This window comes from Populus trichocarpa, chromosome 2 (assembly GCF_000002775.5).
Source record: "Populus trichocarpa isolate Nisqually-1 chromosome 2, P.trichocarpa_v4.1, whole genome shotgun sequence".
NCBI classification, from domain to species: Eukaryota; Viridiplantae; Streptophyta; class Magnoliopsida; order Malpighiales; family Salicaceae; genus Populus; species Populus trichocarpa.
In genome coordinates, this window is record NC_037286.2 from 15,754,237 (window position 1) to 15,782,232 (window position 27,996).

Here is a 27,996-nt window from a genome sequence, read left to right on the forward strand (position 1 = left end):
CTATAAAAAAATTAATTTAATATTTTTTAAATTAAAAATATTTTTTAAATTAAAAATATTTTTTAAAAACAGCAGGAAACACCACTGACATCCTGCTGGGTCACTCACAAACAAAATGGACACCGGTTTTTTTACCGTTAGTCTGTCCTTTTCCGTCAGCGAATAGGGTAGATTATAAAAATTCTGTGCGTGCCTGTGCCCATGCTTTCTCACTCAAAAGCAAAAAAAAAAACAAAAGGAGTGAAAAACAAAGTCTTAAAATTAGAAAAAGACGAAAATATTTCCAAAAACGAAAAAGCTTCTCCAGTGCTGCACAGTGAAAGAAACAAACAAACCGATGTCTCTCCTCCATAACAATCATTAAAACGTCTCTCCCCTTTTCTCTTCTTTCTGGAGCCTCCGCCTCAATAATCCCTGCTCTTCAAGTTAACTCAGTAATGGAGGGTTTTGCTCTGAGTTATCAACTCCGTGTTCCAATTCCTATGATAATATCTCTACCCTTGGATCCTCCTTCACTGTCTTTCCCAAACGAGTTTTGCTTATAGTGTTACGCTTTCAGTCCATCTGTTTGGGTTCTTGTGCTCGCTAGAGTGTGGTATCGCCGTGGATTTGCTTGAAATCACACAGATCTGACGGGACGGGTGCTCTCAATTAACGGCGTTGGTGATGTCGGTGCTTGCAATTTCAAGCCGCGGCGGTAATTTTTATCTCCTTCTGTTTTTTACGCATTAATGCTGCTTTTTTGCTTTTGACGAATGAGGAAATTGAGGAAAGAAATTGCACTTCATAAAAGAAAAAACCGAGGAAAGAAGTTGCACTTCATGAATATTAAAACCTTTTTAAGGCTACTAAACTTGATTTTTCTTTGAGATTTTTAGCTTACACTGCAGAGTTTTTTGTTTTTGTTTTGTTCTGTTAGGGTTTAACCAAATTTCTGATATTATCGGCACAATACGTTATCATGTTCATAGTCCAATTGAAATAAACAAAGAAAGCTTCCAACACTCGGTCTCATTATTAGAAGATTTAAAATTTTGATTTCTTATGTTTCTAGATGTAATGTTATTAGATTTAACATTTTCGTCTAATGAAATTGCATTTACTTTGTTGCTGGTGTTTCTGTTATGGTTTCTTGATTGGAACTTTGTATGGGTGTTGCAGGATTATCGAGAAGAGTCTGGTATTTGTTTCTGCAGCTTTTGATCATTTTATGCTATTTAATTCCCATCACCAATGCCGATTTAGCTGATGATCAATTCAGAGGGCCGATCTTATCTCCATCTAGTGTGCCTCTGGTTGCACCTGCCATTCCTGATCTACCCCTCCCATACAATCTACCATCGTTACATAAACCACGGAAAAAGCATTTCTCACCTCATGGTGCACCGGCATTTGTGGTAGCACCAACCCAACCTCCTAATTATGGTCCACTGATAACTTCCGGCCATCCCCCGACTAGTTCACACTTGTCTAAACCATCAATGAAGAAGAATGCATTGGTGCCTCCCAGTGTTGGATTGGTAGATGTTGCTCCAACTCAGTCTGGTGATGGCACAAATCCTACTGTTTTAGCTCAGTCCCCATTATCTCCTTCTTTTTCTGGTAAGATATACTGTGTGAACACCTTTCTTTTCCTCCTTTCCTGTTTTCACGGTTCATATGTTGGTAAAGCAACTTAACCATTGAAGAGAAAGTGGCAATATTTGTTAATGTCTTACTTCTTTATAAACCGTCTTGATAATGTGCTGAACTTCTTGCTTAACTTATAGATAAACTCATTCCCACTAATGAAATCTATGATTGTGCTGTGATTATAGAATTTGACATTAGAATTGATCTTTCCTTCTGCAGATTGTTGTAAACCAGACATGGTGCTGAAACGAGGGAGTCATGGTTGCCACTGTGTGTATCCAATAAAGCTTGACCTTCTCCTTTTGAATGTCTCACAAAATCCTAATTGGAACCTGTTTCTAGAAGAATTATCTTCCCAGCTGGGCTTGCTAGTTTCACAAATTGAGCTGATAAACTTTTATTTACTAAGCTTATCAAGATTAAATATTTCAATGGATATCATTCCTCACACAGGAATCAGTTTCTCTGCCAGTGATGCATCTGCAGTAAACTCTTCGCTTGCCTTGCATAAGGTTCACTTTGACTCCTCTCATGTGGGTGATTATAAACTCCTGAATCTTACTTGGTTTGAACCTCCTGCACCTTCGCCAGGTAAACTTTGCTTTTTAAGGTGCCAATGTGGTTTTTATATGTAGTGGGTCTTAGCCATTGCATATAGCTTTTTCTTGACTGCCTTCAACTTTGCCTTGTGTGTATTTCCAAGCATCACTTGTATGCTTCCTGATAAAATCATTTTGTTACCAAAGAAAAATAAAAAAGAGGGTATTGTATGAGTTTGAGCAAGAGGAATTACCTATAGTTGTGGCCCATTAGGATCCTACCAAATTGCAGGAAGAGGCCACCTGATTCACTGTACAATACTAACATGTCTCTGCAAACGATATGTTATAGCCACTTTCTAGTTTCAATCCAAGTACAAGGGCACATGGTTCAAATTTATACTGATTTTATTGTCAAATCAAGCACTCAAAAAAGTTGCTGTATGTGTGTTGTGATTTGATGTAAATGTTGCCTTTCTATCCAAAACGATAAACACACTAACAAGGGTGTTCATAACAATGATGATAAATAAATAGATAATTGAACAAACTAATGAAAAGAAATTAGAATTTAGCCTTAAGTTTTGACCATTTTAGACTTGCATATGAACGTAGAGAGAATCAGAGAGAAATTTTATTGGACAGTGCTTCTATTTTCTTATAACCTTCAGTTTGCTGTGTGTCATGTAATATCTTCGTTTGGATATCAGAATGTGCAATTCTAGCATATGTTTCTGTGACTGTTCAAATTTATGCAAATTTTTCTTTCAAATGCAGCATTGGAAAAATCTGCTGCTTGTTGTAATATGACATGAACTGCTGCCTTTTCTAGCAAAAAGAAAGAAAAATTCTAACTGTCAAGTGGTATAATAGTGGTGATAAATAATAGATCATTGAATAAAGTAAAGAAGCAAGAGTTAAAATTAAGCCTTCAGTTGACATTGTCTTAGATTTGGAGATGAGATTATGCTGGAATTCAGTTTGCTGTTTGATATTTTTATCTTGTAAAATCTTTGTTTAGGTTCCAAAATGTATGGCAGTAGACACCATAGAGATCTTAGTTCTCCAGTATGTACATTGAAGTTGCTTTACCTCTCGTATACAGCTCCTATTGTTGCTTCATCGCCCATGAGGGCACCGGCACATCAATCTTCAACTTCAACATCAACATCGGTTGGTTCTTCAAGGAAGGACAAACATACAAATTTGATTCTTGTTCTGGGTATTGGTTCTGGCATTGTGATTATTGCCATTGTATCTATGCTAATTATCTGTTCGTGTGTATTCCGTGAAGGGAAGCCTAAAGCATCCCCTAAAGAAACTGGTAGGTATTTTAAATATCAATGTCCACACATTTAGTCTCTCAGATTTATATTAGGAATTTGTTCATTATTCCTGATTATCATTGCCAGTAGCAGGTCACTCATGGGACCTATCAGGTTTTCTCTTGATTGTGAAAAGTTCCTCTCTCTACTTGATCTTTATACAAGGAATGCAGACATTCTGTCAAATCCTTCCTCACAAAGTGCTGTTGCTGTGTCATATGCAGCCTTCAGCCTTTAGGGGTGTAATTTGTGCATTCCACCCATATTAAATTGATAGGTTCGGGAATATTAAAAAAATAACTAGACAAACTTTCATGCTCTTTTATAAAGTAATATAGAATGTGTTGGAGAGCTCTATCTCAGAAGGGGAAGCCAAGAAGAGAAGTTTCCTGCAAATGATAATTTTGTTTACTGAAGAAGGGGGCATGTTGAGTGTCACACCTAGACAAACCAATCTGCTATGCTTTTTATAGAGGCATTTAAGAAAATGTTGGCCACACTGTTCTAATTCATTATAATAATGCTTGCATCTGATTTCTGTTGACATTAGAATGTTCTCAACTTTAAGTACTTGATTTGCCATAGTTTCCCAATGATAAAATGTTTCTGCTTGAACAAGATTAAGCTTGCAGCCACACCTCTTGAATAAAAATGCTTCCTGATGTTGGATCTTTTTTGTTAAAAGTTTTCTTATGGTTCTTTGCTCATCAATGCTTTCACGTTGTCTTTCTTAATGATTTATCAGGTTTCCTTTTTTTTTTTTTCCTTCCAATTCAGTAAAGCCAAGGACCATAGATCCAGTTCCAGCAGCAGGTTCTCTTCCACATCCTTCAAGTACACGGTTTCTAGCCTATGAAGAACTTAAAGAAGCAACAAACAACTTTGAATCTGCAAGCATACTTGGAGAGGGTGGGTTTGGTAGAGTTTACAAAGGTGTCTTAAGTGATGGCACAGCTGTAGCAATTAAGAGGCTTACTAGTGGAGGGCAACAAGGGGGTAAAGAATTTTTGGTGGAGGTTGAGATGCTTAGCAGGCTGCATCACCGTAATCTTGTCAAACTTGTGGGCTACTATAGCAGTCGTGACTCTTCACAAAACCTACTTTGCTATGAGCTTGTTCCAAATGGAAGTCTAGAGGCCTGGCTCCATGGTAATTTGATATTTTTCTTTCCAATTCCAGATCTTCCTAGCATTTTGATGTTTGATATGGTATTTTCTTCTTACTTTCAGTTGCTTGCAATAAGATGGAATATATATTATAGAAAAGTTAGGCATTATTCATTACCTATTCTGAGCATGTTTGGCTCTTTAGTCGAATGTATTGGTATCAACCTGGCTTAACACTGGTGTGAAAACAACATCATGTCCACATCAGTAGAATTTTGCACCTGACCTATTCTCTTTCTAATGTTTGATGTAAAATGACTTCGCAGCATGAGTGCACGCAAGATATGAAATTTAACACACTCTGGATTGTTACCCCATCTGTTTCTTCTTTCTGTTGACTGTTAACCATCAATAGAGCTTTCTTTCTTGGCCTTCAAATGGCCACATCAGCGATGGAATATCAAGTGGACTAATGATAACTGGTATTGCATTAACAGTCAACTAATGTTTTTCTGTATTTGCATCGGATTTCTGAGAATCTGATGGGTTGGACTGGTACACATTTGTATAGTATCTGAATCCTTGCTATGAATGTATTGCATTATATTATTCAAATATTAATGCTGCTCCAAATATGCATGCCTTAGGCCCTCTGGGTGCAAACTGTCGTCTGGATTGGGATACCAGAATGAAGATTGCACTTGATGCTGCAAGAGGACTTGCGTACCTACACGAGGACTCTCAACCCTGTGTCATCCACAGAGATTTCAAGGCATCCAATATATTGCTTGAGAAGAACTTTCATGCGAAAGTTTCTGATTTTGGTCTTGCCAAACAGGCACCTGAAGGCAGAGCAAATTATCTTTCCACTCGGGTCATGGGAACATTTGGGTTTGTCAGAATTCCTCTCTCTTCTTAATTATATGTTTTCTCAATTTGGTATTGAGATGAAATGGTATTATTGCTCTATAGGTATGTAGCCCCTGAGTATGCTATGACCGGACATCTACTAGTCAAAAGTGATGTTTATAGCTATGGAGTTGTCCTCCTCGAGTTGCTGACTGGAAGGATGCCTGTAGATATGTCACAACCATCCGGCCAAGAGAACCTTGTCACTTGGGTTAGTAGTATACAGACCATCTCAGCCCATCATTAGAATTCTGGCCAGCATGATTTTGAAACTACACTTAAAACCTTGGTTTTGATAAAGCTTAAATTTAACGCTTTTTCAAAACAATGGTTTTAGATGCGAACCATGGTTTTGAAAACATAATCGCAAACGGAGCGCTCCGTTTGGGATTGTGTTTTCAAAACCATGGTTTTGAAAAAGCATTAAATTTCAGCTTTATTAAAACCAAGGTTTTTTAAGTAGTCCGAGTCTTCAAAATCACGGTTTTGAAATGGTTACCAAACACAAATTTTACTCCACCTGTTTTTTCCAACTCAATCACAGTAGCAAACGAACTCGAATTCATATCCTGATACCTGGCAATACAAAAGGATACCTAACAATTATGAAAATTCTGGAAAGGCTAACAAATTCTGTTCTATCGCTTTCAGGCCAGGCCCATTCTGAGAGACAAGGACCAGTTAGAAGAGCTCGCTGATCCAACGCTTGGAGGGAAATATCCCAAGGAAGATTTTGTACGAGTCTGCACAATTGCAGCAGCGTGTGTTTCCTCTGAGGCAAGCCAGCGACCGACCATGGGTGAAGTAGTACAGTCACTTAAAATGGTGCAGCGTGTAATGGAATATCAAGATTCCATGTCAACCTCCAATGCCCGGGCCAACCTGAGGCAGTCATCTAATACCTTCGAATCTGATGGGACATCTTCAATGTTCTCTTCTGGTCCATACTCTAGCCTAAGTGCCTTAGATAACGACAATATCTCTCGGACAGCAGTTTTCTCTGAAGACCTTCATGAAGGACGATGAATATCTCGAAGGTAGTTTGAAGCAATCAATCTGATAGCCCCAAGTGGGGAAATATTTAGTAGGATTTCTTTTTGGAATAGATTTTGTAGTTGTGATTGGTGGAGTGGCTGCCTTTTGTTTTGCCTTGTGGAGAACCACCGCTGCCAAGTCCCCCCAAAAGCAGCGTGGCTACTCTACATGGCTGTTGAAATTTTGTATATATAGCGAGGGCCAAGGTTCTTATTTAATTTGTCAATCTTCTTCAACCCTTCTTCTATATATAGCTAACTTCCGTAGTTTAGCAAAACTAACTACTTAATTAGTCTTCATGGTTTCAAAAAACAAACTAAGTATTTAATTCCTATTTTTTTAGAAAATTTATTCATGAATCAGAGAGTAGATTAGCTATCTCATGTGTGCTGCAAGACAACTGCTTGCTAGATATATCATACCCTCCCTCCCCTTGCTTCCCTCGCAACCTTGGTCACCGAAATCCCTGCCCTTGAAAATATAGTCTATGAGAAAAGAAGGAGCTAATAACAAAAACACGCTTCTGATATATTTAGCATCGACAAATTATTGTCTTGTTATCTGAAATCCACCAAAAACCAAGTGGGCGATGGCTGCAGATCTTTGCATTTGGTTTAGGAAAAGAAATTGGAACCCTAATTTCTGGGTTGCCAGGACGTGGCCACTAATATTTGTACATAAATAGTTACACCAAACTTGGAGCTTTGGCAAAATTTGCATGGTGATCCTATTTTCTTGGATAACCCACTCACTCCCTCTAAAGATCCCATAAATATATACTTTCTGTCCCGTTGCTCCCATCGGCCCTCACATTGTGTCTCCATATTTCTGCTCTATTTCCAAGAGAAGAGAAGATAATGGAGCTTAACAAGTTCATCCTTCTCCTTATTTCCTCTTCTCTCCTCCCATTTTTGGCCGGGGCCACTTTTGAGGCTCCAGGGATTGCTGATGCCCTAGGGCCGGCCATGTCTTCCTTATCTGCGGCAACCACCCGATCCCCATTGCCACCTCCAGTTGTCTCCCCCACCATTCGATCCCCATTTCCGTCGCCAGTTTCCTCCCCATCACCGCCTGATTCTCCAGCACATTCATCCTCCACACTGCCATTACTATCCAACAATGCTGCACTGACGAAAATATGTGACGTAACCCGTTACCCAGCAGAATGTCTTGCCACCATTGCTCCTTTCCTAACTGGCGAAACCAATCCCATTTCAGTCCTTAAAATCGGGATACATGCTCTCCAAAAGAGTTTTGAAGAGGCCACGGCTGTTGCCACGAAAATAATCAACGATCTCTCTACAACAGCAGCGGTTAAGGCCCCCCTTGACACATGCGTTGAGTCTTTTGATAGCGGAATCGCTGTTCTCAATGACGCTTTGACTGCAATTTCCGCTCACGACATAGGCAGGCTGAGCACTAAGCTAAGTTCCGCTTTAACATATTCTGACACATGTGAGGAAGCATTTGCCGAGCAACCAGACCTCGAATCACCATTGCAAGAGACGGGTCAGCATCTGGATAAGTTGGCTAGCATCAACTTGGCCATTTCTGCATCTCTCCAATGGAGTTAAATTAATCATTAGCTGTTCTGTCATGTATATCATGCTTTGTGTAAAGGAATATTCGATCGGTAATGTGTGTAAATTAATGAGAGAAGAACAGAATTTGCTGGAATGCAGATTATTATTGATTGCATCGTCTATTTATACAAGAGTATATACAGTTATTCTCACCTTCAATGAATCTCCTCCCTCTCTCCCCCACCAAGAAAAAGAAAGTTCTGCTGTTTTATCTTTCTTTAATGCAGCTTCGAAATATATACCTGGACACTCGCAAGCAACAACTTAATTTGTAGCCATGGGCATTGCTGACTGTGTTTCTTGATCATTTCAAACCAACACTAATCATAATCAAGAGGAAAAACAAGAGGGTGCTCAGGCAGTAGCCAAAGAAAACAGAAGTAAGGGGAGAAAATAAAAGACCATGATACAAGCAAAACTTAACTTGCCATTGAGAGATTCCCAGAAATGATCTTACATTGTTCTACTTATGATCCAATTAGATGGCTAGAGAAGGATGGTTTATCAAGAAGGCAACATAAAAATACTTACAAGACCAAACAGAAAGAAAATGTTCTTCCCAAAGCAATAGTCCAATCTCCAGCCGAGTATACTATTAGAAATCCATTTCCAGGAGCAAGCGCGCGGGTCTATCAGTATCTTGTTATCTGAAACCTGACCACAGACCAAGTGGGGATAGCCGACATTTGTGAATTTGGCCATGACAAAATACTCGGAAGCTAATTTCTGGCTACCCTGTTCACAGCAAGGAAGAACGAGACATCATTTATGTTGAAATAACTGATATACACATAACAGACTTTTGTTTTAATTGACGAAGAAAAGAACATAGAACAGAGTTTTACGATAAAAAGAACAAAGAGCTGAATTGTCTTAGTGGGTTACTGCCATCCCTTGTCTTTTATTTATACAAGGAAACAAACATTACAGAATTGAAAAAACAAAAAAAGAACGTAACAGCCTTCATCTTCTTTATCAAAGGAGTTATGTGACAAACTAGTCTTGGATAAACTTAAAACAAATTGAAAAACATACTAATCTAGATAATGCTCATAATGTTGTCATTAACAGATAGACAACAATGCAGTAGACACTACAAGAAATTCACTTAAAATTAATGGAATTACCGACGAAAGAATTATGTCTGTAATGTGCGGTCATAATTACCGACAAAATCTTTTTCGTCTATAATACAGTCGGTATATACCGATGGAATACTTTGGTTGGTATATAGCAACAAAATTACAGACGGAATATTCAGAATTTTAAAAAAATCTGGTTCGTTGACGTTGAAGTTTTTGTGGGCGATTTTACCGACGGAATTATCGAGAGATTCAAACCGGGATCTCTGTACAGTGACGTGACCGATTCACCATCAGAATTGCCGATAGAGTCACTGATGGAATGAGTCCGTCGGTGATTTCATCGGTAAAAGTTAATATATCACCACTCTGCCGACCCTCTCCTCCCTTATTTCTCCTTCTTCTTCCCCATCCCATCTCTCCCCTCCCAAACTGCAAACAACTAGCCCCCCTAAAAAAAATCTCCCTCTTCTCAGCACAAGTCATAGTTCTTTAAGTTTTGTGGTCACAACATCCGTGTTCTGATTTATTATGGATTTTATCAATTTTTGTAAGTAATTCTATCTTTTTTAATTTTAACATTTAAATGTCAATTTTATTGTTTTTTTTAGGATATGTATTTTGTCAGTATATGTACTTGTTTATTGTTATTTCTCAAACAAACTTGTAGTATATGAATGTATAATTTTGTACTTTTTATGGTTTGTTTTAGATTTTATAAAATTGTATTTGTTTGTAAATTGTTGAAACTTTGTTTAATTATCGAATTACATGTATTGTGGTGAAATAATTAATACTTGTTTAACGGGTCTGTTGTAATTTTTATTAATGCTATTGCGGTGTTGTAATTTCCGTAAATTTATATGTATAAATTTGTATGGACATTGATAATTGATAATGAATATTTAATATTTATGAGAAGTTGCAATTAGTTTGTTGGATAATTTCGAGGTAAACCAATATTTTTACAAATTTATTTACCTAACATAGTTAATTAATACATGTTGTCATCATAATTTTATAGAGGTTCGATAGAAGTCATGGATGATTGTTCATGGATGTATCGAGATTCACCCCAAGGATTGCGAAGGATGGATTATTGTAACGGGGTTCAGGGTTTTATTAATTTTACAACATCTATTCCCAGAAATTTTACTGGAGGTAGTATTAGGTGTCCATGCAGGAAGTGTCAAAATAAAAAGTATCTGCATCCAGATGTTGTAATGATGCATCTTCTACACAAAGGGTTTATAGAGAATTATCGGTGTTGGTATGCACATGGAGAAATATTTGTTCGTAATAAGAGCATGGGAGAAAGGGTGGTTGGGTCAACTTCTAGTGCTAGCAACGTGCATGAAGTTGCAAATGACAACACTAATCCTTACAAGAATATGATTATGGATGCAATGAGAATGAATTAAGGTAATGTCAGTTAATATCCAATCGTAGAAGAAGAACCTCATGCAGATGCAACTAGGTTTTTTGATTTGTTGAAAGATTCCGACGAACCATTATGGGATGACTGCACGAACCACAGTAAATTATCGGCCATAATAGTGTTCACCATTATGTCAGATAATGAGTTGAGTGGGGCCGGGTATGATAAAATTATTGAATGAGCAAGAAGCATTTTAGCTTGTCTATATTGCATGGAAAACAACAAGGCATTCATGCTAACAAACAGAGGTAAAGCTTTTTTTTTTACTGTCATCGTCGTTTCTTGCCACTGAATCACAGGTACAGAAAGAACAAAAAGGATTTTTTTTGTTGGCAAAGTTGAAAAGGATGTTGCACCCCCGCACCTTTCTGGTGAAGAATTACATGATGTTGTATCAGAGTACGGTGACATTGTGTTTGGTCTTCAATCAGGTAAGTAGAAGTTTCTTGGTTTTGATTTGACCCACAATTTGGTAAAGCGAAGTATCTTTTGGGAGCTTCCTTATTGGAAGACCAATCTCCTCTACCATAACCTTGACGTCATGCACATAGAAAAGAACGTGTTTGAGAACATTTTCAACACCGTCATGGATGTGAAGGGGAAGACAAAGGACAACATCAATGCTAGATTGGATATAACTTTGTTCTGTAACCATCAAAATATGGAGTTGGTTCGTGATGGGTCACGGGTTGCAAAACCAAGAGCAAGCTTCGTGTTAGAGAAAAACGCACAACTACTAGTCTACAAATGGCTTAAGAGTCTGTGTTTCCCCGATAGACATGCCTCAAACATATCAAGGTTTGTTAATATGGAGGAATGCAGATTGTATGGAATGAAGAGTCATGAATGCCACGTGTTTATACAAACACTCATTCCATTAGCTTATCGTGATTTGTTGCCAAAAGGGATATGGGATGCACTCACGAAGATCAGTCATTTCTTTAGAGATATATGCTCCACCAAGTTGAATGTTGATCACATTGAGAGGCTTGAAACAAATATCATCGAGACACTATGCAAACTTGAGATGATATTCCCTTCATCATTTTTTTGACTCAATGGAGCATCTCCCCATACATCTACCGTTCGAGGCAAAAATTGGAGGACCGGTCCAGTATAGATGGATGTATCCATTCGAACGGTTAGATATTACAGTTGCAATGTAATTCATATATAAAAGTATTTTCTTTGTTTTTTTTAATTGAAAATATTTGATTAATTCAATGCAGGTACTTGTTCAATCTCAAGAAAAAGGTTAAGAACAAGGCGCATGTTGAAACTTTGATATGTGAGGCCTATATTGTTGAGGAGATCTTAACATTTATCTCGTACTATTTCGAACCTCATCTAATTATGAGAATCAATCGCGTTCCACGACATGATGATGGCGGTGAAGTGCCTTCCAGTGGGAACTTGTCAATATTCTCCAATCCTGGATGACCCACACCTAAAAATGCCGTAAGGGGAAGATATTTGTCGAAAATAAAGTTCAGACAAGCACACAATTATGTTTTATTTAACTGTGATGAGCTGAGACCTTTTATTCAGTAAGTATATATATATGTACTACTAATTAAACTTTGTTAATAATATACTATTTATATATTGTAATATCATAAGCTCAATAATTTGGAACAACCTTGCAGGCAACATCGACAATATTTGTTGTCCAATAACTCACAGCTGACCGAATCCCAAATCTTTCAATTACAATATGAACAATTTGTCACGTGGTTCAGAACACATGTAAGTACTATCACAAACTCATTATGTCTTGCAAAATTACTGTATGCATGTCATTATGAAATTATCGTTTACTGTTCTTTACTGTACATTATATACAAGGTTTATCAAATGGGAAGAAGTGTTGCTAAGTTATTGTCTTCACTAAGCCTGACCCTAAAAGAAAAAGTTAAGTGCTACAATGAGTATTTTTTCAATGGATATGTGTTCCATACTAAAGAATACGGGCATGGAAGAAAGACATACAACATCGGTGTTTGTGTTAAAGGGTTGACTAGTAGTGAGTTAGAAGTTGACTACTATGGTAGATTAGAAGAGGTCGTCGAACTGTAATATCATAGCGAGCAGAATAGAGTGTTTTTATTCAAATGCTATTAGTATGACACGACTGACAGAGGAATCAGAGTTGATCCTCACTATGGTCTGGTCGAAATCAACTCAAAAGCTAGACTCTGCAACGTAAACAATGTCTTTGTTTTCGCAAAGCAATGTCAACAAGTTTATTACACATACACCCCTTCATTTAGAAAGGATCGACCAAGAGTTGATTGGTTATCCGTTTTAAAAACGAAACCTAGGGGTCGTGTCGAGGTTGTTCAGGATGAGAACGAAGACACAGGTGTGCGATATGAAGTCTTTCAAGTTAATGAGTTGGTTGAACCATATCGAGTTGCTCCTTCGATTGACTTGGAAGAAAATTCAAATTTTCGTGTTTTCGATGATAGTCTTGTTGATGTTGACGCAGAGGAGTTGAATGTTGTTTTGAGCTCTAGCGGACAAGCAAATGTCGATGAAGATGATGATGATATCCATATTGAAGATTGCGATGAAGGTGATGACTATTCAATTGACGACGAAGAAGAAGAAAATTCTGACTAACTATCAGAATGAAGCAATGTGTGAAACATTTTTTTTTCATGTAATATATATTATGGATGATATATTTTGTAACACAAAATATTTATTTTATAAGTTTGTATTGTTTAAGCATTGTTGTTATTGTTTTGTGCGATGGACAGTTTGTAATTTAAGTGTTTGCAAGAAGGTAAATAAACAATACAAACATAATCTTTCTTGCACAGTGCATTATCCCCAACGTTCATACCGACGAAATACAGTCCGTCGGCATTTCACAGTAGCTTAACTGGAAATTCCATAATCATCACCGACGACTTTGTGGACGGAATACAGTCCATCGGCATTTCACAGCAGCTTCACTGGAAATGCCACAATCATCACCTACGACTTTGTGGTCGAAATACAGTTCATCGGCGTTTCACAGTAGCTTCACTGGAAATGCCACAATAATCACCGACAACTTTGCGGACGAAATATAGTTCGTCGGCATTTCACAGTAGCTTCACTGGAAATGCCACAATCATCACCGATGACTTTACAGATGACATACAGTCTGTCGACATTGGTCGACAGTTCATAATCACCGATGGATGGTGCGAATTCCAAAGGACGGGGTATTAAATGCATCTCTAACCACGTGCAATTGCCGATGGACCGCGAAAAATATGGAGGGTAATTACAAATTTTGGTGCAAAATTCAAAATTTACTGATGGATTTTTGAAACATCACCGACAGAATAATTAAAATTAATATTATTTAAATATCCGTTGGTAAAACTGCGCTATAAATTCCAGCGACCGCCCCTTCAGTTCATTTTTTCATCTGCTCCGTTATCCATCTTTCATTTTTGTTTTTTTTCCTCTCATTTCCTTCAAATCTTTTGTTTGTTTTGCTTGTAATCTCTACTTGAATCTTCAGCAAATTAAAAGGTATGTGTTTCCTCTACTTCATCTTACTTCAAGATTTATTTTTTCTTTGTTTTAGCTATTGTTATTTTTGTTATGTTTTTTGTTTTGGTGTATTTTTATAATGTAGATAAAGTCTTGAAATAAACACATTATTAAGGTAAGCATTTTTCATTCCTAAAGTCTATAGTTGTTTTTTTAATTTATTAAATATATTTTATTGTTTGTATTGCCATAATAATTGAATAATTTGTTGAATTGTAATTGTTATTGTTGAATTTACCTTGTAATTAGTAATTGAAAATGTAGGAATAAATTTCATTATTTCTCTCAATTTTACTCTATTATTGCATGATATGTGTTTAATTATTTCCATTAATTTTAATTGTTAGTCTATAGTTTTTTTTTTAATTTATTGAATATATTTTATTGTTTGTATTGATATAATAATTGAATAATTTGTTGAATTTTAATTGTTATTGTTGAATTTACCTGGTAATTAGTATAGATGTTATGTTATATACAAGATTTTTGAATAAGATCAATTGGTTGTGGCTATTGTCAATATTTGTAGGTTTGAAAAGTTTGGGTAGTCTCCAGTATAGGGGAGGTGTTGCCGAATTTTTTTTAACAATCGAATTTAATTATATAATTATTCATATAAAATTGTGTAGATGCGTTGAAGGAAATCAATAACTCATCGCTCACATATGGTCGCAGCTAGTTCCTCTAGCAGCAATGATGACCTATCCTTAGGTGCCAATCAAGAAGAGGCACCTGTGCCGTCTACCGATGTTGCCTCTCCCAGCGCGGTTTCACAGCGCAGAGGCGGCGTGCCTTCGCAGCGGAATTAATTCACCCGCAAGTACGAGGCACAGTGGAAGGAAGACATTTCAATGTAAGTTTGTTTCGGTTTTAGTTTTTTTAATTATAACATAATTTATGAACAACTAATCAATATTTCATTAATTTAATTTATTTTCAGGTTCACAAACATTAAGGCCGCCCAAGTAATATAATCGACGTTTAAATTGTCGAAGGAGATTCCATTATTTCAATGGAGTCAGGTATCCAGACATCCTAAGTGGATACCTCAAATCGATGCATAGTTTGACAGATTTGAGGTTGGTGTTAATTTCTAATTTCCACCTTATTTTTAATAAATTTTTAATATAATTGTAAATAAATTATTATTTTTATTTAAAATTAATTATTTATACACAGGACAAATTCAGCTGGAACAGTGCGCATGTCATTGTTATGAGGAGGGTGTGTGAAAATCACGCGACAACTAGGTAACATCGAAAAAAATACAATATTTTTTTTTAAAAATTATGTTTTAAAATCTAATTTCTCGCTATGGAAGTAGGTTGCGTGATTTTTGGTATGAAGCATAAAAAAAGACAGAAAAAAATGCAAGAGATAACAGTCTTCAAGGCTAGAACGACGTGGCGGTTTGGAGGGATTTCAAACCGCAGATATATGGCCGCAATATCTTGAGCACATGACGTTCACAGTACGGTGCTGGCAACCAGAACCAACCAATTCATGGTTCGGTGACAACGCACATCGACGGCTTTGTTCCGTTTGCTGCACATGCGAAACGGATGATAAGATTAATTTAAATGAAATATATCATTAAATAATTTGTTGTTACTTAATTAATTTTTTTCCTTATAGGCTACGTCTCTTGGACGTGAGCCGAGCCCAATGGAGCTGTTTGGTGAGACGCACGTGCGGAGTCAAGACTACTAAAAGGGGGTGCAACAGTTCGTTGACAACTGCGCTCAACACTTTATGGTATGTTCATTCAACCATTTTATTTCGTAAGTTATTATTTTTATTGAATTGAATATGATGATTTCTTTTTTTATTTTCAGGAGTGCTATAATAGTCGGTTGAGGGAGAGATATGGGGACGATCCTTCGATCCATCCGGATTTATGGATGGAGGTAGGATCGTCCGGTGGACCCGATAAAAATCAGGTGTATGTGCTCTCCAACAGTAGGGCCGAGAACTTGCGGGCGGCCCATAATGTCTCAACCGTTGGGAGCTCCCAATCAGTATCAAGCACCCAATCTAAGGAGTTCGTGGCCTTGTAGCAACACACGACTCATCTCACTGAGAAATACGAGCAACTCTAGGCGAATTATGAACAGCTTCGTTCAAATGATCATGAACATGGGCATCACAGAGTGGTGATACATGTGCGCTCTTTTTTTGGCCGTATAACAACCAGTCTCCTCCTCCTCTTCCTCCAGATCCGCCATTGTGCTAATTTAATATTTTTTTGGAAACACATTCAATTTGTAATGAATATTATTTAACTTTATTTTTTTTATTTTTGATATTTAATAAAATTTATTTGCATAATTGGTTTTTTTACTTTTAATTTATATAATTTTATATTATTTATTCTAAATAATGTTTTTTTTAAATTAAAAATACCTACCGACGGATTTACAAACGGAATGTAACCGTCGGCATTTCACAGAGAGTTGAAAGATATTTACTGGAAATGCCACAATCACTGACGGTTACACCGGCGGCTATCGTCCGTCGACATTTTACCAAGAGCTGCAACATATTTATTGGATATGCCACTATCACCGACGGAATAAGTTTGTCAATATATTTCCAACGAGATTGTTTTTTTGGTGCGCAATTTCCGTCTGTAAAACCATCAGTAATTTATTTTTTCTTACCAACAGACTTATTAACAGAATGCAGTATTACCAACGAATGGTATGCCAAAGGACTCTTTCCATCGGCGATTTAGTAGGTAAAAAAATTACCGATAAACTCTGAATCTCATACCGACGGAATCTGTTCGTCGATAAAACTGTGAAATCTTGTAGTGAGATCACAGCTAAGTAACCTTGTTCTAGCTTTGGTGCCATAACTTCAACAATTTATAGGCAAGGGAAAAATAAGAAAAGCTTTGCAGTCATCCTTAGCTGCTTTGCACTTTATGAAACTATTATTAGGAAAACCAACCTGGAAATTCTTGATGCGATGACTGATGACCTCCGTAATACATAAATGCAAAAATAGTTAAGCAGGCAACTGATAAGGGAATTTTTAACATGTATATTTTCCACTATTCATGCTTGATTTTGAAATATTTTGGATGTGTTGCACAAGGTAATTAGAATTTTGGATCCTTTTTTGAACTATTGATCTCATGGGAAATTAATGTGTTTTCAGATACTAGGTTACTGAGCATGCAAAATCTGGTAGTAAAACTGAATATTGATTTGTTGTGTGCTGCAAAGGAAGTTATACAACTCAGTTCTAGATGTTCGTCATCATTTTCAAATATCTGAGATGAAGGTCTACAAAACATACGAAGGGCATATAACTCAGTTTTGTTGTTTCGGAGCCCAAAAAGCAAGTTGAAAAACAGGGATTGAATCAGACCCAAACTTCCTACACTCCAAATACTGTCTCGGTTTATGGCCCTTATCTCAAGTCTCAGAGGTCTAAAAATTACAAGATCTGTGGTGTTGGAAAGAAGCTTCGATTTTCTACAATTTCTCCAGAAATAGAGATCTTTGAATTCACACGTTTCCTGCCTCAAATCTGGCCGCAATGTCTGGGTAGGAAGGAATTCAAATCAGAAAAGGAAACTGTCTTAATTCCAGCGGGGGTAAAAAGGCCACAATATAAAAGAAAAAAAGAGGGGTCTGCAAGGAAAAGGTGCATACATAAAGAAACCCTAAAATAGACTAAAGAAAGAAGAAGAGGCGGCACAAAGAGGGACTAGAAATAGAGGCAAAAACAAAGAAGATTTGGAGGACACCTATCTATTTCATTGTCATTCTCTGCTTTTGAGTGATGTTCATCGTATCAAGTTTGTTTCTATTTAATTTTACTATGGAGTAGACTTTTATTCTGGGATTTTTTATGTAACCTTACTATGAATATGTGAACAATTTCATCGATTGAATTATTACATTAAGTTGTTGAGTATTTCATTCTATGTGTAATGCTTGTGTATATTTGGCCAACATCTGCATGATTTACAATTCAATTTGAGACTGAGAAGTGATAATTGTTGTAGCTATTGTTTGAAATACCTTAAGAAATCTATAGGATAGAGATATCCTATGAACTTTTGTAATCGTTACAGGTTTTACGGTATTTAATAAAATAGGCTAGAAAATAAATACTCCTAGCTCTAGGAAACTAGAACAAATCACCCGGATAAGAACTCTTACGAGAACCAAAAGGCTCTTTAACTACTAAACATAGAAAAACTATAAAACATAAATAGCAGAAACTTCAAAAAAAATATCTTTAATTTAGTCAACGAGTCTTTTAAAAGACAATTTTTCAAAACAAGTCCAAGATTGGATCGAATCAGCTCAAAGAGACCTTTAGTGAGAGACTAATTTTGACAAACCTTGTAAATTTCACCCCACCAAAGCTGGATTTATTGGGAAGTCCTTCTAGTAACTTTTCTGCACATAACTCTCAGTTTATTCATATTAAGATTTCTAAGACGAGTATGCCATAAAGAAGCATTTTTTATGGATACGCATCTTTAATAACATATATAAATCATACATTCTCTTGCCAAGATGAACAATATCAACTTCTAACACTTGCAGCCTTTTTGTTGTATAACCTTTGACAAATTTCACTTGTGGGTTTGCAGCGAAGAACATGCTCGAACAAAGCATGAGAGATTGACCTTTTCAAGACAAATTCTTCCTTGTCATTGTTTTGTGTCCACTGCTCAAGAGAATCAACATTTTGAGCATTATTTTCAGGGGCTGCAGTATCATCTCCGCTAACAACTTCCCATAAATCTTCGCCGATGAGATAGGACTCCAAACAAGTCCTCCAAACTTTATAATTGGACTCTATCAAAAGCTCTTTACCTAGTCCAATTACACGACCATTCAATTCCATCTTGTACTACAACTGATTTCCTCTACCAAGGGTCTTGCAACATCCACCTACCTCCCTTGTAGCTCCTCTACCATGTAAGAAAAACAATAGTGAGATATAAGTCACACTGGCTCTAGATCACAAACAATCCTCTGTAAAGGAAAACAAGCTGACGGAACAATCAGATTTTTTTATAGTAGGAGAACTAACACACGTTCTCGCAACACACAAAAGAGGCTAGAGAATAAGTACTCTTAGAGAGGAAGCTAGAACAAATCATTCAGAAAAGAACCATAAGACACTTTGACTTTTTTTTTTTTTTGATAATCATCGAGAGTATATTAAGAAGGCCATAAAGCCAATAGTTAAAGAGAAATACAAGGGATATGAGAAAATAAAAAACTGATTTACTACAGCAAACAACAAAAAGACTGCCTAAGATTTCTTATTACACCACAATTTGATGCCATCAGAAGATCTTAAGAGGTCATTTCCTGTATAAGTGAAGTTTGAATCTTGAGTATGCAACCAAATAGCAACCCGATGAAGGATGGTGGAGAAACAATCAAACAAGTTTATAGTTCCCTCCTCAAAAACAATTTTGTTCCTCAGCAACCAAATACCCCAAATAATACTACTTGAAATTAGTCTCCAAGCTGATCTTTGGAATTTGCCATGTACCATTTCAGGCCACTGCAGAAGCAACGAGTCAAGTGTTCTCGGTAAACAACATTGGATACCCCACCAATCCAAAACTTTCATCCCAACACTCCTAGAAAAGTTACAATGTATAAAAAGATGCTCTGAGGTTTCCAAATCTGAGCTGCAAAAGACACATGAAGCTTGTGTGGCAGACAAAACAGTCCGTTGATGAAAAAAAGCTCTTGTACTAACTTTGTCCTGTACTGCCAACCAGAGAAACACCTGAACTTTCGGAGGGGCCCCTTTAATCCAAACATTTGCTTCGAAAACTCTATCATTCGCAAAGGAGGTATTATTAATTAGGGTGCAACAAGATTTAATTGAGAAGCTTCCATTAGAATTGCATAGCCATATAAGTTTGTCATCTTTTTCTTGTCGAATTTTCATTGGCTCCAGCATTGAGAGCAAATGATGATATTGTTGCTCTTCATAAGATAAGAGGTTCCTACGCCAAACCAAATTCCACCGCCATTGATCATTCACCCATTGACCCATCTCATTAACCAAACCATTCCGAAAAGTAGAATTTTGGTAAAGCCTAGGGAAAATGCTACGTAAAGCATTTGATCCTATCCACACGTCAGACCAGAAGAGAATGAAGGATCCATCACCAATCATGAATTTAATGTTTTCACGCAATACTAAGCTGATGACACTGTTTGGATCCAAGATTGACAAAACATCTTTCCAAAATGGGGAAATATGACCATGCAATTTTGGGATTCCGTTCTCGAACGTTGGGGAGTAAAAATGAGTTGTTACCTGTTTCCATAAGGCATTGTCTGGTAATCTTAGCCTCCATATCCATTTGAAAAGCATGGATATATTTTTAGACATTCAAGAACCCAACCCGAGGCCTCCTTCTTTTCTAGCTTTCACAACAATACGCCACTGTACCTTACAGATTTTCTTTTGCTTCGCCACTCCAAACCACAAGAATCTTCGTTGAATAGATGTTAGTATATTACAGACACCTTTCGGCATAAGAAAAGAAGACATATAATAAACTGGCAATGAACTCAAGACACTTTTGATTAGGCAAATACGCCCTGCCATACTAAGCATACGACCTCTCCACATGCTCAACTTTCTTATGAAATTCTCAATAATAGGCTTCCATGTAGACAATCTTTTAGGATTGGATCCCAAAGGCATGCCTAGATAAGAGCAAGGCAAGGAATCAAATCTGCAAAAGACTGAATGTGCCATACTAGCACAAGTATCTTCCCCAACATTTATGCCAATTAAAGAGCTTTTATGAAAGTTAATGTGCAATCCTGAACAAATAGCGAACCACAACAAGATCCTTTTAACTATTTTGACCATATGAAGATTAGCAGGCATGAAGATCAAAATGTCGTCTGCATATTGTAGGTGACTGAGGTAAAAGCTGTCTCCAAAAGGGATACCTTTGAAAAGATCATTTGAAGCTGCTCTTTGAAACAAAACAGATAATCCCTCTACTGCAATTAAAAAAAGGAATGGAGAAAGGGGGTCACCTTGGCGAATCCCACGGCCCATCAAGAATTCCTTAGAAGGAGATCCATTAATCAACACTGATAATTTTGCAGTGGAGATGCAAGTGTTGATCCAGTTAATCCATTTTTCACCAAAACCCATATGCCTTATAACCTGCTCTAAATAATCCCACTGCACACTATCGAAAGCTTTATGAAAATCCACCTTAAAGATAAGGCTCGGCACTCTATATCTTTTCAAGGAACGAACTGCTTCATTGGCAACCAAAAACCCATCAATTATTTGCCTCCCTGCCAAGAAAGCTGTTTGATTCTCACTGATAAGGTCATGCATAACCGCTTTCAGACGGCTAGAAAGAACCTTAGCCATTATCTTGTAAATGCCATGAATCAAACTAATAGGCCTGAAATCTTTGAAGCCAACCGGGGAAGCTATCTTCGGAATTAGATGAACATAAGCATGATTGACTCCTTTTGGAAGCCTACCTGTTTTGAAGAAATACTTAGCCAAGTCTAACAGATCATCTGCAATGAAATTCCAAGCAAGCCTGTAGAATTTGAAATTGAAACCATCTGGACCCGGACTCTTGCTCCCATCACAATCCCAAACACTCTGCTTTAATTCTTCCAAAGTGATATCTCGCTCCAAGCTAGCTGAAGAAGAAGCCGAGAGTGTTTTAAAACCAACAGGCCCTAAACCAATTCAGAATCTATCAGGACTTCTAAATAAGTTGGAGAAGAAGCTAACTGCTGCATCTTTTATGACCGGTAAGCCTTCAACAACAGAACCATTATGAACCACTTTCAGGAGATGGTTTTTAGCCCTCCTGAAGTTAGCAACTAGATGGAAGAAACGCGTGTTGCGATCACCCAGGCGACACTAAATTTGGCAAGACTTTTGACGCCACATGCTTTCTATATGCAAGTTACATTGCCACTACTTCTTGATCAATGAATCAAGCGAGTTCTGCTCTGCAGTAGATAATTGCCCATACTCTGATTTATGTTCTATAGCTGAAATATTGCTTTGGATCAATGCCAAAGCAGTCTCCTGATGCCCAAAACCAACCCTATTCCACTGTCTGAGCCGAGTTGCCATAAAGCTGAGCTTCTTAATGAGCTTAAAATGACCTGAAAATTCATTGCAAGCTTCATCCCATATACCCTTTACGATATCTTTAAAATTTGGATGATGGAGCCAACAATCCATGAATTTGAAAGGAATCCAACCTTTTTCTGCAGGTAAAACCCCTAGGATTAAAGGGCAATGATTAGAGAACCCTCTTGGAAGCCGTTGAAGAGACAAAAGGGGGAATTGCAAATGGCAACAAGGACTAGAAAAAATGCGGTCTAGTTTACTCATGGATCCCCCACGAAACCAGGTGTACAAACCCTCTGATGACATGTTGCACTCGATTAGGTTACAATCATCAATAAAAAGTCTAAAAGCCGTTGAACCCACCTTGTTAATGAAGTCGCTGCTTCTGTCACTTCGCAACATAGTTTCATTGAAGTCACCTGCTAAAAACCTAGGACACTCAAAAGCAGCCTCCAGAATACGAAGGTCCTTCCAAAGAAGAAGTTTGTCAGCTTGATTGCAAGGGGTATAAACACCTACCACCGCCCCTAAGAAGCCAGTCAAGACATTCTGCCCAAATAACCCGATCCAACCATGGCCATACTCCACTGATGATACCGCAAACTTAGAGTTATCCCACATAGCCAATCTGCCTGAATAACTTTGTAACTTAGTTTCAAACAAAAAACAAACCTCTATATCAAAATCCCTGATTAACTTTGAAATTGTCCTCTTCTTTCTAGCTAACCCCAAACCACAAGAATTCCATGAAAGAATCTGCATAAGAAAAGAGATTTAAAATCCTTATAGAACAAAGTGGAACATCTGCTCACTGGGATGCTTCCCAATCAGCCTTCTCTTTACGCCTTTGCTGATTTATATAAGATGTGAAGTCATCTAAATTGTGAGGTTTTTCAATCTGCAAAGCCTCTCCTATTTCCAGCATTAAACAAACCTCATCACCCTCAGAAGGTTTATTGTTTTCGCCATGTGCTAGCAAGTTCCTCCTGTTACACCTCTGTATTGTTGAGTCCTCAATATCCATCTCACTCTTATTAACTGTTTCATTCAAACTTCCATAAGCTGTAATCATCTTTGTACGTCACAACTTCCTTCTTGTTTTTGCAGATATAGCAGTTGCACTCTCTTTTGTGTTTGCATCAGAGTGTAAAATAACAGGGTGATTCATGTGTTGCGGTTCCAGAATTACTACGGCTTGAGGATTATATGTTGATTGAAGGGCTAAATCGTTGTTTGATCCAGATGAAATAGAGAGAACGTCAGATGGGCTTTGAGATCCACTGCCATAAACTGGGCTTTCAATCTGGGCCAATACAAGGGAGTCAAGGCCCAAGGCAGCTGCAGGGTTTCTAACATCTTCTCTCAAAATAGGAGTGCCTTGTCCCGTATATAGGGTAAGAGCATTGGGAATGAGACTGCTTTTTATATAGCTGCTGTTAGAAAAAGAAAGATTGTATGCCATAATTTCTGGAAATCTCTCTAAAGATGAGGCGACATGTTGATCTTGCACCACATCAAGATGAAGAGCATTAAATATTATAAGAGAGTTATCGTCAGAAGTTGATAGCTTGTCTCCATCTTGTGCCAGATCTGATTTTTCCAACCCGCTGCCGCCGCCCCCAAGAGTCCTAGTGACTGATGGAGACACACCTGCTCTATCCTCATCTGTGTCTACGCCCTCAGCCACATCAACCGAGTCATCCTCATCATCCTCATCCCCTTGCTCTAAGGATGTCTGAAAGTCATCCATGGTGTATGAAATAGAGCCAGCAATTGGGTAATGTAACTGGTCCATCTCCTCTATTTTAACCTGATATGTTTGATTATTGAGTTGCAAAATAATCACCTTATTCACCTTATCCAGTTGTGTACCAATGAGGATCCGTAACTGTGATAGTTCAAAATGCTTGAGAGTAGTTTTATCATAACCTATCATCTGACCAGATCTTTCTAAAATCTTCGTGTGGCATCTACAATTCCACCCTATAATGGGTAGATTTGTTATTGTTATCCAGGTCATCCGATTCAAAGTTGTGTCAGTCTCAACCCAAGGACGAATTTCCTCAAAAAGTACATCCCAACATTTATTATTCTTCCTCCATGATTCCATTAATATGTCTCTATTATAAAAAATTACAAGGACCTGAGATGCCCCAAGAAAGCGCAGTCCAGCAAAATCTATATCATGTTGGATTAGTCCAAAACGTATAGAAGAGTAATTAGATCCTTTTTTTATTTTTCCCAGAAGACATCTCTTTAGCCAAGCATAATCCTCTTCTTCAATATCAAGGGAGAGTTTTTCAAAGTAATCCTTTGGTCCAGAAGCCACAGGCAGAAGTATTTGTTCCGCTTTCCCTTCACTCAGTACCTCTTTGTAACTTCTTACATCTCTCTCACTAATAGGCACTCTTATAGTTGTTTTGGGTTTTGATCTGTCGGGAGCTTTGTTCTCTCTTGGAATCTTTTTATAGTGTCTGGCGAAATTTGCCTTTAGTCTGTGATATTCAAACCAAATGTCATTCACACTCTCTAGCAAAACTTTATCAGAAAAGTTTGATGCTATTGTTACAAAACCGAAAAGACTCCCTGATTTGTTGACACGCCTGGATACATAGAGTTTGAGTACAGAGCCAAACTTGTTAAAAGAAGCCTTTATGCGATGGTAATCAACCCATATGGGGAACCCTTCAAAGTAAATTAGTGGCACTGAAATGTTAAAGGAATGGTTATTCTGGGTTTTTGGGCTAGGAATATTGTGATTTTGTTTAGGGGGTGGTTGTTGTTTTGGGTCAAGGTGGCTATTGGAAATGGATTTTTGATTGTTTGTTGATTCTTGGGATTTTAGAAACCTAACCTGCATTGGGGAGGCTGTATTTTAGGTGTTTTGGTGATGGTTTGTGGAATGTTTAGTGGTTGAGGAGGTGGTGTTAGCTTTGAGCGTTTGAGGTTTCGGATTGGAAGCCATGACAGATTTTGGACAGAGCTTCAAACAACAAATACTCACCAACAATTCAAACAATAACAAATCCCAACGGTGAAAAGGTAAACACACATCTTATACAGCACATATCCAAATATCAGCTCAAGTTAACGGTTGGATCTCCCTAGATCGGAGATAGATCAAAACTGACCTAAGATTGACGAACCACTATTGAGCGTGCATGAACACTTTGATGGAAGGGTTTCATCTCATCTTCCGAATGTGTAATACAACCATACACATCACATATCCAAAATTCAGATTGATCCAACGGTAGAAAGAAGAGAAGTAAGCCGGCGATTCTTACTGTTCCGAGAGTGGTTTGCCCAGAAATCTTCAAACGGTAAGATTTCTCTAGTGGATTTTATTTTTAATTTTATCATTCAATATCAGATTAATTGAGAATTAGGTTAAAAAATTTTTTTATTTACTTTCATATCAATCCTTATATAGTTTAATTTTCTTTTATTTAAAAAATTAAATATTTTTTCATATTAAAAAAATTAATCCATCCCCTATAATAATGCCAACAATAATACAGTAATATAACTAAAAAGCATCGTGGGGTAACCCTGACTTCTTGGTTGCTACATAATAAAATAAAATAAAAACATTTTAGAAGTTTTGAGTCATTAGATCATTATCTTGATACGGTAACTAATGATTGGTTTCAGTAATGCAATATCTGACTCATATATATTTTTATTTTTCTTCCCCTCAGTGGTTAACATAATTACCCTTGCAATCAAGCTTGTAAAAACTGTACGTTATAAACTAGTGAGATAAAAATTTAGTATTTTTAAATAAAAATTTAACTCGGTGGGTAGCCTAACAAATATTTTCATAAACTAGTGAGATATATTTAAATTCAAAAAAAAAATCTGGTCACATCAAATTAGGCTAATACCTTAAAACTGTGATAACAAGAGATCTAACTGTCGGATCAAATTCAAAATTTTCCAAATAATTCTACAAGTAGTTTTTACATTTGAAACCACCATGTTGTTTATCGGATTGTTGGATTTCCTGGAATTAGACTAAAAAATTATTGTTTGGGCTAATTTTATTACTTTTCCTAAATATTTTTGAATTTATTTTTTAGTTTTGGATTATGTTTTAATTTTCATAATACTTTCCGACTTGAGATTGTTTTCTAGTAGATGTAGGTTTTTTTAACCTATTTAAAATTTCAATAAACCTCTTATTATGGTGATAGACATCAAACATTTACTTCTTTTTAAGAATAACATTTAAAATTTAAATCTACAGCATTTTTGTTCATTAAAATTTACATGCTATTAGCTTCGGTTTGCATCACAATCAAAATCGGCTACCAAGCTACATTTCCCAGCCATATAGAATATTATGGACATTGTTTATATATGGAGTCATTGCTCTTATAGCTTGTTTGAGAGTGTATTTGTGGTTATTTTTTAGAGTGTTTTTCACTCAGAAATGCATCAAAATAATTTTTTTTAGATTTTAAAAATTATTTTTGATATCAGCACATCAAAATGATCTAAAAACACAAAAAATATTAATCTATAACAAATAAAAAAATAATTTTTTTAAAATTTTTTCAAACATTTTTGAAACGCAAAAATAAATAGGCGTTCATCTAAGAATCATATCATATGTCACCAAGAAGGGGGAAACAAAGTGATCATACCATAAATTGCACTAGTATGAGACACAGGTCGTAGATTATTCCAACTCAATCACTGTTTTTTCCAACTCAATCACAGTAGCAAACGAGCTCGAATTCATATCCTGATACCTGGCAATACAAAAGGATACCTAACAATTATTAAAATTCTGGATAGGCTAACAGATCCTGTTCTATGGCTTTCAGGCCAGGCCCATTCTGAGAGACAAGGACCAGTTAGAAGAGCTCGCTGATCCAAGGCTTGGAGGGAAATATCCCAAGGAAGATTTTGTACGAGTCTGCACAATTGCAGCAGCTTGTGTTGCCTCTGAGGCAAGCCAGCGACCGACCATGGGTGAAGTAGTACAGCCACTTAAAATGGTGCACCGTGTAATGGAATATCAAGATTCCATGTCAACGTCCAATGCCCGGGCCAACCTGAGGCAGTCATCTAATACCTTCGAATCTGATGGGACATCTTCAATGTTCTCCTCTGGTCCATACTCTAGCCTAAGTGCCTTAGATAACGACAATATCTCTCGGACAGCAGTTTTCTCTGAAGATCTTCATGAAGGACGATGAATATCTCGAAGGTAGTTTGAAGTAAGCAATCTGATAGCCCCAAGTGGGGAAATATTTAGTAGATTTCTTTTTGGAATAGATTTTGTAGTTGTGATTGGTGGAGTGGCTGCCTTTTGTTTTGCCTTGTGGAGAACCACCGCTGCCAAGTCCCCTCAAAAGCAGCGTGGCTACTCTACATGGCTGTTGAAATTTTGTATATATAGCGAGGGCCAAGGTTCTTAGTTATCAATCTTCTTCAACCCTTCTTCTATATATAGCTAACTTCCGTAGTTTAACAAAACTAACTACTTAATTAGTCTTCATGGTTTCAAAAAACAAACTATGTATTTAATTCCTATTTTTTTAGAAAATTTATTCATGAATCAGCGAGTAGATTAGCTATCTCATGTGTGCTGCAAGACAACTGCTTGCTAGATATATCATACCCTCCCTCCCCTTGCTTCCCTCGCAACCTTGGT

At 37.1% G+C, this 27,996-nt stretch overlaps 2 protein-coding genes across 4 annotated transcripts; both read left to right on the top strand.

The window, feature by feature from the left end:
• Window positions 1-253: 253 nt before the first annotated feature.
• LOC7460466 (proline-rich receptor-like protein kinase PERK3) lies at window positions 254-27,919 on the top strand. 3 transcript variants are annotated; one of them, XM_052450634.1, is made up of 9 exons: window positions 254-697; window positions 1,162-1,602; window positions 1,852-2,223; window positions 3,277-3,495; window positions 4,274-4,645; window positions 5,250-5,493; window positions 5,575-5,722; window positions 6,163-6,393; window positions 27,395-27,767. In XM_052450634.1, the coding sequence occupies exons 1-9, from the start codon at window positions 667-669 to the stop codon at window positions 27,536-27,538; spliced, it is 2,202 nt and encodes a 733-aa protein (XP_052306594.1). In that variant the 5' UTR covers window positions 254-666; the 3' UTR covers window positions 27,539-27,767. The 3 variants fall into 3 exon arrangements, 2 of the variants coding, with proteins under 2 accessions (XP_052306594.1, XP_002302774.2); XR_008058565.1 differs by having other exon boundaries at window positions 257-697; window positions 6,163-6,752; window positions 27,753-27,919; XM_002302738.4 differs by lacking the exon at window positions 27,395-27,767 and having other exon boundaries at window positions 257-697; window positions 6,163-6,782.
• On the top strand, window positions 7,336-8,288 carry LOC18096428 (pectinesterase inhibitor 10). Its single transcript, XM_006386652.3, has one exon. It carries the CDS (start codon window positions 7,404-7,406, stop codon window positions 8,118-8,120), a length of 717 nt encoding a protein of 238 aa, XP_006386714.2. The 5' UTR covers window positions 7,336-7,403; the 3' UTR covers window positions 8,121-8,288.
• Window positions 27,920-27,996: the final 77 nt, after the last annotated feature.

Bases quoted from the DNA above. Each gene is read 5' to 3' on its own strand.
- LOC7460466 (XM_052450634.1), top strand. From the start codon at position 667: ATGTCGGTGCTTGCAATTTCAAGCCGCGGCG. The intron at 4,646-5,249 runs GTAATTTGATAT...TGCATGCCTTAG, and splicing joins TCTAGAGGCCTGGCTCCATG to GCCCTCTGGGTGCAAACTGT. The intron at 5,723-6,162 runs GTTAGTAGTATA...TATCGCTTTCAG, and splicing joins AAGAGAACCTTGTCACTTGG to GCCAGGCCCATTCTGAGAGA.
- LOC18096428 (XM_006386652.3), top strand. From the start codon at position 7,404: ATGGAGCTTAACAAGTTCATCCTTCTCCTTATTTCCTCTTCTCTCCTC.